We start from the raw sequence: 11,784 nt of genomic DNA on the forward strand, positions 1-11,784 counted from the left end.
CTCTGTACGAAGGAACAAACCTGGAAGGCAGAATTTCTGTATGCCACGCTTTGTTGGTGCTTTGTACCTACTGCCAAAGTCAGCGAGAGAGGCAACTGGGGTTTTTCCAAATATATTTTTATTATTGTTTTTAAGCCTGGACGGGGGGAGCGTCTCATGCCTTTGAAAGCAGAGTCTATGCAGCCTGTCTGAGGCCAAGCACAGCAGGGCCATCTCCCGCTAGAGCTCGGGCCCTGGTTCCCAGACCCTGGCAGACCAGCAAGTCTCCAGAACCGGGGAGGGAAGGGTCAGGAATCTGTCCTAGGCTAGCAGAGGGCTTCAGACCAAGGTAGAGAACCACAGCGTTGCTGTAAAAAGCCTGAGTGGAGAGGAACCTGGGACAGGACACAAACAAAAGCTAGCCCGGGAACTCTCCACATTTCAAGTAAATGCCCCTTTTCAAATATATTCCACACGCAGGCGCAGCAGTTACCACTGCCTCCAGGAGAACCCCACGTGTGCGAGGAAAATGGGGAAGAATCAGACGTTTGGGTTCTTTCGTAGGGAAAAGTTAGCCGTGTGAACACATTTTGGCTATTGTTTCTTAAACTCCTCCGGAATAAATCCCCACGTTCACATTCTGGAAGATGCGAATATAAACAATACACAGCTTTTGTTGTTCAACTGAACATACTGGTCCCTCCTCTGAAACCTAAATTTGTATCTTCCATCTTATTATAACTGACATAGATTAAAAAAAAATTCCAGACCAAAAATACTTGCAATCCAGTCTACTTTCTGGTGATTCATAAACTACTAATTCCTAAACCACTTCATCCCCTCTTTCATCCTCCAACTACCGACTGCGTCTTTGCCCCCACAGCTTGCGGTGACCTGACTATCTCAGCCCCCTCCTCCTGCCGACCCTGGTCCCCACGTGACTGCTTCCATACAGAATCTGCTTTCACCTTGCTTTCTCCTCCACAGCAGGCTGTCCTCCTAACACTCCTCTCCCCTTCCCAGGGAGCTTTGCCTCCAAAGAGTTTAGAGAAGTAAACAACAGAAGAAATGGACCCATCTTAAATGTGGCCTCTAAAATGGAATGAAAAACAGGACGAGAAAGTCAACCCAAACCAATTGGAAAGCTTCTTGCAATACTGTCAATAATTATGCTCAGTTCATTATGTGTCTTCCATTACTCATAAACCCCCAGAATTATGAAAATAAAGATCATTTCATATTTCTCATGATAAAAAATTCAAAATGTCAATAATGCAATATTGTATAATGGCAAATAATAAGCAATATAATAAAACTTTGGAGATTTATCTGATAAACTTAGGGAATGAGAAGCATTTTTGCCTTAGAGCTTATGGATTCAATGGTTTGTCACAGAGAATACCAACACAAGATTGTCCTGGAGGCCTTTAAAGTGTATTGGTCATCATTTTCTCTCAATATACTAATGAACAAATCTGTATGATTACTACTATTAATAATAATATTTTAAGGTGATTCAACATAATTTCAGTATGGACATTAACATATAAAGTCTGAAGAGGTAAAATGGATTAATGACTTCTGGCTGGGGGAAGGATCAATCTAGTCTTCCTAGTTTTTTTGTTTTTGTTTTTAAGATTTTATTTATTTATTTGAGAGAGAGAGAGAAAGAGCGCACGAGCAGGGGGAGGGGCAGAGGGAGAAGCAGACTCCCCGCTGGGCAGGGAGCCCGATGCGGGGCTCAATCCCAGGACCCCGGGATCATGACCTGAGCCGAAGGAAGAAGCTCAACCCACTGAGCCACCCAGGTGCCCCATTTCTGCACATTTCTAAATATTATTGCAGAGCTGCAGCCCAGTCTCAAGTGGACTATGGATCTCATAGTGGATCAAGTGGACACATGGGCTCTCTGGCCACGCTTCCGGCTCTCCGCAAATGCATCCCGCCGGCAGCAGAAAGGATGCCTCCATCAAAGGCCATCACCAGCACTGACAAAAGGTATTTAAACACAGAGTGACAGAACGATGAACTCTCCTGTAACAAGAACTCTTAGAGATAACCGGTCCAAGCTCTCCAGAATATTATGTTTATAATGGGACAGGCAATATTGGTTAACAACATTTCTTCAATCTGCCCTTTCATCACCATCAATTTCCCCCACTGCCTTCACCCAGCCCCTCCTTAGCTTCCTACTCCCTTCATTGCTGCAGCCTCCTAAAAGGTCTGCCTGCCTCCAACTATGCTCCACACCCACCCTAAAGTGAAAATCTGATCCTGCTTAAAACTTGTCAATGCCTCCCTACAGCTTTCACTGTCCCTTGGAGATTCCGTCCGGCGCGCACGCAGGCTCTCCCGCCATGCTCTCCAGCCTCCCGTCTGATCATCCCCCTTCCTGCACTCAGGGCTCCAGCCCGAGCCTCCTACAGAACTGCTCTCCCCCCTCTGCCCCTGTTTATGTTCCCCTCTCACAGTGGAGAATGCTGTCCAATCCCTTTCCCAACTGCACACTATTTATGTGGCCAACTCATTCCCAACCCGTAAATCTCAGAAAGCCTCCCCAGACCCCTGGGCTCTGGTAGGCGCTCCTACTACGTGCACACAATACCCTGGGCTACACCCAAACACGCTCCCCTGGCATCATAATCATTCATTTGCTTGTCTGCCTCACTAGGCTGTGAGTTTGCCAAGGGCTGGAACTATGTCTTGTTTATCTTTCAATCTACAAATGAGAGACTGAGTGAATAAATGAATGATCAGCCAACCTGCATTTAACAGATCATGAAACTGAGGCTACCGTCTACATAACCGACTGGCAGGAAAGCTGGGACTTAAACTCTGATCATATCCTATCAGAGAAGGACTCAAAGGGTTATCTTTGTAATACAAATAGCAGAATATTATGTTTATAATGGGACAGGCAATATTTGTTAACAACATGAATAATCACACATTGTAAAAAGAGTGACATTAAACTACCAAGGTTGTAATTATATGTAATAAGGGCATGGAGAGCGGAATAATTTAAATTTTTCTTATTAGCTTTTTTCAAGAGTCTGTTCTAGAAATGGGCACATTTTCCTGAAATGAAAACATCCAGATGAGGTTAAACTTCAAACCCAGCTGGTTTCTGGTATGTGTGTATATATATATATATGCTCTCTGTCTCTCATTCTCTCTCTCTCAAATAAATAAATAAAATCTTTAAAAAAAAAAATCCTACATGAAAACACAGGCAGTAACTTCTTTGACATTGACCATAGCAATTTCTTTCTAGATACAGCTCCTGAGGCAAGGGAAACAAAAGCAAAAGTAAACTATTGGGACTTCATCAAAATAAAAAGCTTCTGCAAAGCAAAGGAAACAATTGAAAAATTAAGAGACAACCTACTGAATGGGAGAAGATATTTGCAAATGACATATCTGGTAAAGGGTTAGTATTCAAAATACATGAAGAACTTATAAAACTCAACACCCTAAAAATGAATAATCTAATTTAAAAAAATAGGCAGAAGACAGGGACACCTGGGTGGCTCCATTGGTTAAGGGTCTGCCTTTATCTCGGGTCATGATTCCAGGGTCCTGGGATCGAGCCCCATATTGGGCTTCCCCCTCATCAGGGAGTCTGCTTCTTCCTCTCCCTCCGCTGCTCCCTTCCCCCCATTCATGCTCTCTCCCTCTCCCTCTCCCTCTCTCTCTGTCTCAAACACACAAAAATAAATAAAATGAAATAAAATATGCTAAGCCGTATGAAACATTAAAGATGTTTAGCTAAGAAAAATAATAAAGTGTCCATTTCAGCAACATTTTAGTATATTCACAATGTCATGCAGCCATGTCCTTATAGAGACTGCATATATAGAGTTTTTAACAAACTCCCCACTGCTGCATGTGGTCCCCAGGTGACAAACTCAGAATAACCACCTCAAATTTTCAGATAATGATGACAGAGAATGAGAAGCCTCATGGATCGCCCTCAGATTGTAAAAGGAGATTTAAAAAAAAAAAAGTCAGCTTTCCCAAACATCTCATCCTAAAAAACATGCCTTTGCCTCTCCCTTTCATGAAATGAAGCTAGTTTATTTCAGGGCTTCTTATACTAATGGATCCAACATGTTTAGATGTACCCAGTACTTTTACGCCTACAAAGTAGGGCAGTGCTAAGTGAAGTCAAGTGAGAAAAGTGAAAGAAATGAATCACTGCTCTAAAATCAGCCAGATCCAGGCCCTGTTTCCTTGGGTTTTAGTCACATTATTATAGCACATTATTAAATTCTACTTCAGGCAATGAAACTGTCAATGAAAACAGAAAAAGTCTCTGGAGGAAGAACTGTAACCAGGTTTCTCCTTATAACCAAACTCTCATCTACATGTAAGTGAAACTGGCTATGCTGATAAGAGTTGATATAAATATGTAATAGCTGCATAAAGCTGTTGAGATCAATTACAGTTTTCTCTTCAAGGTTTTAGAATCAGCTTTCCTAGTTTTAATTCATGATCTAGTTGCTCCAGAGTTGACTCTGATTTTAGCTCATTTTACTCAAGGTCAGACTTCAGTGAAGATTCCTGGAGTCTGGCAACTATAAAGATCAGCATGGTGACAGGCGCCCCGGTTAAAATGGTATCTTCCTATTAGCCACCAATGCTGCTTCTCTTGAGCGATATCCTACTAAAATAACACAGACATAGAATATGATGAATAAGATGCTGTGATGAGTTAGAATAAGATGAAAACTCATCACAATGTGAAAACCAGGACTGAATGACAACCTATAATACCCAAGAGAATCTTGGAGAAATTTCTGTAAGCGGTAAGGCCAAAGAAGCTGGACTGAAGAAACAAGGGCTGGCAACTCCCATTTGCCTCATGATACAGAGCCACCCCACCCACCTGAAAAGAAGCAGGACGGCAGCCTGGGACGGGACAGTGCTAATTTTTGAAATGAGCAGAGAATTATATTACCTTCCCCCCCTGTCTATATGCAGTTAGAGATCACATCTCCCAGAAAACAATGAGTAAGAAAAGAAAAGGGTCTGACAGTGGGGCACACTGTATCCTGGGAAATGCCCCCGAAGTAAAGCCCTGAAGGTATGGAGATAGGAAGAGTCTACTAGCTGTGCATGCTGGGGTTCTTCTAGCATTTCCAAGAACCAGGTAGTCAAAAAGGAGGAAAATGTCAAGTATGTCAATCAGATTCACTGGAGTGTAGAACACTGAATGCCTAAGGCCACTGGGAACTGAAGAAGCCATGCACATCAACCTGACCTCAAACGACAGGTTTGGGAAGAAACTAACCAGGGAACCGTGATCAGAGGTCAAGAGATGGCCATGTACTCTGTGTGGACAGATCTGTCATTGCTTATACTCAGAGGAAGAATATATAGCTGATAATGATTTTTAATGAAAATTAAGATTTTAGCAGAGGCCTCTTCAGAAAGATTCAGGAGAAGCACAGGTTCTATGAACAGAAATGTAGAAAGCCAAAAGTAGAGATAAGGGACAACGGGATGAGCTAAAAAGGAAAAGATGAGATGCAAAAGCCCAGTTGATTATGGCTAATAGGTATCGACCTCAAGTAGATCTGCACTTAAATTCTGGCTCTTCCATTTGTCAGTCCATTCGGGCTGCTCTAACAAAATACCACCGACTGGGTGGCTTATAAACAACAGAAATTTATTTCTCAGTTCTGGAAGCTGGGAAGACCAAGATCGAGCACCCATGTGGTCACCTTCTGGTGAGGGCCCGCTTGCTGGTTCACAGCCGGTGTCTTCTTGCTGTGTCCTCACATGGAGGAAGATGCTAGGGATCTCTCTGGAGTGACTTCTACAAAAGCACGAATCCCATTAACGAGGACTCTACCTCGTAACCTAATCACCTCCCAAAGGCCCACCTTCTAACCACCACATGCGTATTGTGGATGGACACATTCAGACCATCAGAGTAGCCTTGGGCAAATCACATAACCTCTTGAAAGTTCTGGTTTCTTCACTTATAAAATGGGGATAAAGAAATCTATTTCACAAGGCCGCTTTGAGCTTTAATGCTAACAACATGACCAATAATGAGAAAGTATAGGGAAGGCTCTAGAAGAGGGCCTGGGTATGCAGTAAATACTTAACAAGCAGTAGTCATTATTATTATTATTATTACTAACAAGCGTAGAAGAAAAGGGAACTGATTGAGGCAAAGGAAGGATTGCAAGAAAGTAAAAATACAATCAATAATAATCAACACTGGAGATCCTAAAGAACATAAGCCAAGTTGCAAAAATGTCTAACTGATAATGCAGAGGAGATCCAGAAGACTGAGAAAAAGAACAGAGAACTGAAAATAATGAGAGAGAAGCTGAATCAGCGATTCAACCTATTAATTAAAGCTATTTTTGAGAAATAAATCGAGCAGAACTAAAGCAATAAGTTAAAATATGTACAAGGAAAACTTCCAGAGTAAAAAATAATCTCAGCAGGCAGATCAAAGGGCTCATATAGATGAGGCAAAATTAATTTTCAAATATTTTAAAGACCTACACTTAGATATAACTCAGCAAAAAATTTAAACTATGGAGATAATTAAAAAAGAAAACTCCAAAAAAGGTCCCAGGGACCAGCTCAACCAGAAAGATCTTTCAAACAATCTGTAAACTGTTCCAGAGCATTAAAAAAAAGAAGGAAAAGCCATCCCAACTATTTTATGAAGTGAGTATAACCAAGACAACAGACCTGACAGGGAGAAAAGGAGCCACCAATCCCACTTTCACTTCTGAGTCGAGGCAAAAGTCCTAAATAAAACCCTAGCAAATGGAATTCAGTAGTATAAAAAATATATATACACATGATCAAATTGGATTTAGCCCAACAAAGGAAAGATGGTCCCAGATTAATGTACCTATTAATATATCATAGTGTTAGACCATAAGGCAGCCTTATTGTAAGGTAATCCCCATTACCTCAATGCGAAGCTTCAAAAATTATTTTTGACAACTTGAATAAATAATACATTATTTTATAGTCAACTATTTAAAATATGGTTATATAAACACATTTGAACTCATATAATAAAAGATCTTAAAATATTGCTTCCTTCCAACTCTCACATATCATGAAAACCTATTACTGTACCTCTTCCCATGCCTCCTTGACAGCAATAACCACTGTCACGGGAGGCACTCTGAGATATTTAACAGTTTTCCAGAGGTACCATGTTCATTTCTGCCTGAGCACTTCGCAGTCTACATAGGGTACATTTTCCTTTCAGGAAATCATTTATCCTTAAATTGCAAAATTGTGATCTCTACAACAAAGTCCTGCTTTATAAACTTACAACTTTCAATTCTTGCAACTGTGAGGTCATTTCCCAGGAATAAGTACTAAATCAGTATTAAATGTCTTGGCCTCTTTTTTTATTGATTCTTTCTAGTGACCTCTATAAGCATTCGATTCCAGACCTGATTAAATTGCTTTACCAGGCTGTTCAAAATAAAGTAAATTGAGAAGACTCTCAGAATATGAGAGATCTTGTAAGGACTCAAGCATAAGATGTCTCCATTTCTTCAGAAGAGGGGAACTTTGCGGGGTTGGAGGGGGACACGTTATCTTACATTCAACCCGTTTCACAGCAGGGCATGCTTAGAAAATTGGAGTGTTTGTATCACAGTGAAGCAACTAAACAACGCTGCTCAGGGTGAATGTCTCTCCTGGCTATGCCCAGGCTCCTCAACAGATCAATATGGTAGCAAACCACGGGGAAAACTCTGCTATATCATAAGGTCCCATAAGAACATCCAGGTCATCATTGGCATCATCTCAGAAGATGGCACTGGAACCAGAAAGGTTGCTGTCTGGCTCTGCCTGGCTGTGTGGCCTTAGGCAGGTTACTTAGCCTCTTTGTGCTGCAGTTCTCACATCTGCACGTTGGGATAATAGTAGTCCTCAGATATTATTGTGAGAATTAACTGAGCTAAGTCATGTAGAGCACTTTGAATTCTACCCTACACAGAGTAAGTATTCAATAAGTGCTAAATTCAATAACAATACCTAATTAAAGCAAAACAAAACTACTCCTTTTTTTAAGATATTATTTATTTATTTGAGAGAGAGAGAGCGTGAGCGAGAGAGAGCACAAGCAGGGGGGAGCAGCAGAGGGAGAAGCAGACTCCCCCCTGAGCAGGGAGCCCAATTCAGGACTCGATCCCAGGACCCTGGCTCATGACCTGAGCCAAAGGCAGACGCTTAACTGGCCACCAGGCACCCCAAAACAAAACTACTCTTAAAAAACACAAGCTATGAGTAGAATACCCAGATTAATTCCTCAAAACGTCACCACACACGCCTCACATTGTCATTTTACAGTAAAATTCACCGAAGACAAGTCCTGTCCTCACCCTTGGAGTTTCCAATCCAATTTTTAAGTTTTAGCCAATGATCGCCAGGGATTTGAGAAAGCTTTTTCATGAAAGACAGGCCAAAAAAGATACAAATGACCTTAGAAGGAAGAGAGGCAATGTTGGGAGTATAAGCGAGCTTAAAAGTAAAGGTATGGGCTCACACATATACACACATACAAGTACACATATGTGTATACACATATCTACATACACACTCACACCCACATACAGTTAATAGCCAAGAGCACAGCCTTTGGAGAATGAATAATTAAAAAATACGGTAGTTAAAATGAATTTAATAGAAAAGATTACAAAATAATGATAAGAAAACTTCCCAAATAGTAGAAGAAAAATAAACAGGAGAGGAAAAAAAACTAAGGAAATCAGAGGATAATCCACTATCCAAATAACAGAAGTTCTGTAAAGAGAGAATAGGAGAAAGGTAGGATGGAGGGCCAAACAATTCTGAAATAAATAATACAAGAAAGCTTCCCATTAAAAAAAGCATCCTCATTTTTAGATACAAAGTGGTCTCAGAGTGCTCAGCATAATGAGTAAACCAAGATCTACACCCATAGCCCATTGCAGGGACGTTTTAGCAAACTATGTCTAATCAGACGGAAGAAAAATTGTGTGTATGACAGATGAGGAATCAGAAGGGCACTGCCAAATGAAAACTATTTTCAAAAACTTTCTTTCCTCCTTCTTTTCTGTTTTTTCTCTAATTGGTGTGTATGGATTTTATTGTCAGAAAACAATCCTAATGCAAAAAATATCTATGCTTGGCCACTCTAGCCTAGATTTAAATGTCACCATTTCTCCTTTGTCTTCTTAAGGTCAGATTTCTGTCTCTACACTGATAGGGAACTGCTCTCATCAGCACAAGTCCTACTCACAGAGGACACCTGGGCCGCAGAGACAGCGGAGAACAAGCCACTCTAGGAATTCACTGCCCGGCTGCCCTGCGTATGAGTGATGTCCGCTCATACTCACTCGGGTCGTGAGAGCTGGTTTTCAAGCATTCTGCCAGAATATTTTGATATCTGAAGGAAGAGAGGGAAGGCCCATAATGCTTTTCCTTAGACACATTTTTCTATCCATTATTATCATGTCTCCGCTCGCACAGTTAACATTTATTTTAATAAGGAACTGCTAAATGTTCCAATTTGTCTTCATTCCATGTATTGAATACCATGTCCTAGGTTTTGCCAAGAGATGATTTTCCTATTGACAGACTTACCTGTGGAGAAGATGAACACTGTGTTGTTCCAGAGCCCGTGGCTTTTTAAGGCTGCCGTGACATTTCCCACTGCTTCATCCATAAGAGACACCATTCCTGCATAGTAGTGTCTATTCTTATCTTGGATAAAGTTGTATGGTTTCAGGTATTCCTCGGGGACCTGAAGGGGCTCGTGGACAGACTGAAGAGCAAGGTAGAGAAACAGAGGCTGGAAAGAGAGTTTGTGCAAATCAGTTAAGAGGGTATGGAAGCATTAAATACAGAGAGAGAGGTCCAGATTTATCAGTTAATAAAAGTAATATCAAGACAAGCCACAGAATGGCTTGAAAATATTTGTAAATCATTTGTCTGACAAGGGACTTGTATCCAGAATACACAAAGAACTCTTCCAACTCAATAACAAAAGACAATTAACCCAATTACAAGATGGGAAAATAATTTGAATAGACATTTCTTCAAAGAAGATATACAAATGGCCAAAAAGCTCATGAAAAGATACTCAAAAGATGCCTAGGGCTGTAGGGAGCTGGGGCGGAAGAGGAATGGTGAGTGATTGCTAATAGGCACACGGTTTCTTTTGGGGGTGATGAAAATGTTTTAAATTTAGACTGTGATGATGGTTGCACACCTCTGTGAATTTACTATTGAATTGTATACTTTAATTGAGTGAATTTTATGGCATGTGAACTAGGAGCATCAATAAAGATATTAAAAATGTAACAAAAGACACAAGACGAAAAACTAAAAAGAAAAGCTTGAGTTCTAAAATGGCCTAGAAGGCTCTGATCCAAACAAATAATAATAGTACCAATAATAACAACTATATATTGAATGTTGTTTATGTGCTAGATACTATGATACTGATTTGCATATTCTGTCTCATATAATACTCAAATCCAGCCTGTTACACCCATTTCACAGATAAGTTAACTGGGTCTTAGAAACGTTATAGGATTTGTCCACGTTCATATTAATTGCAGAGCAATCTCCTATTGGAAACTCCACCATTATGGTGCAGTACCAATAGATGCTTTAGCTTCTTGCTTTTGCTGAAAAGAAAGTTCCCACACTGGGGCGCCTGGGTGGCTCAGTTGCTTAAGCGACTGCCTTCGGCTCAGGTCATGATCCCAGGGTCCTGGGATCGAGTCCCACATCAGGCTTCCTTTGCTCTGTGGGGAGCCTGCTTCTCTCTCTGCCTCTGCCTGCCACTCCCCCTGTTTGTGCTCTCTCTCTCTGTCAAATAAAGAAATAAAATCTTTAAAAAAAAAAAAAAAGAAAGTTCCCACACTTTCGGAGAAAGTTCAGGATTTTTCATAGGAGAAAACAAGTGAACACCATGCCTTGCTAGTCTTCGATCGAGGACAAACATAATCCCAATTTAATTCCTGGAAACTAAGAAGTGTGATACGCTGATTCTATTTTACCTTTTACACCAATTTATAGCATTTAACATTAGGGGTATTCCAGGTCAGCCTCTCCTTTTTTAATGAGCCTTTCTGAAAGCACTCTCTTCATTGCGCTCCTACAGAATTCCTTAATGAGTTGAAAACCCTCAAAGAGACAACAACAGTTCAATCCAAGAATAATAATACAATTCTGTTAAAGTATTTGAGGCATTTAAATCTCATAAAGGAATGGGGGAAAAGTTAGAAAGAGGACTGCGGGGGGGGGGGTGTGGCTCATATTTCATTCTTCATTATTGTTGATAATTTTTTTAAAATTCTGTATCATACACCTTGCTAGATAGAGTAAGGAATATACATAGAGAGAGCTTAAAAAGATACCCAAAAGATTATTTTTAGTTCAGATCTTTAGAACTTGGAAACACTTTTTCCCCAAAATCAAAATGATAAAAATAGCTGTTAAATATCAAAGTCATCACTTTAAAACCTATTTTACAAAGGAGGTTAGGTGATGGAATGATAACTAGAACCTAGGCTTCATTTGTACATCCTGTCCACAGGAAAGCATTCCAAATTGCAACTCCAAAGGTCAGTACTACAATCTTTGACACTGCTTTAGTTCTGCCTCCACTTCCCTTCAACACACACCCTCTCTACTCCAGCCACACACAGAGCAAAACTTCTGAGCTCCCCCAGACCACAGTGCAGGGAACCCCACCCAGCACATGCCCTGCCGCCATGTTGAGGGAGGAGTCTGGGCTGAGACGCCTTGGGCTGGGGG

General features: G+C 40.8%; 1 protein-coding gene across 1 annotated transcript in view; it reads right to left on the bottom strand.

The window, feature by feature from the left end:
* Positions 1-11,784, bottom strand: part of ARSB (arylsulfatase B) — a 165,745-nt gene that overhangs the window by 124,654 nt on the left and 29,307 nt on the right. The window contains exon 4 of the mRNA XM_021699908.1: positions 9,601-9,808. Coding sequence (XP_021555583.1) covers positions 9,601-9,808 — 208 coding nt within the window. The remainder of the gene's footprint in view (positions 1-9,600; positions 9,809-11,784) is intronic.

The sequence above is a fragment of the Neomonachus schauinslandi genome, chromosome 7 (genome assembly GCF_002201575.2).
Source record: "Neomonachus schauinslandi chromosome 7, ASM220157v2, whole genome shotgun sequence".
NCBI lineage: Eukaryota > Metazoa > Chordata > Mammalia > Carnivora > Phocidae > Neomonachus > Neomonachus schauinslandi.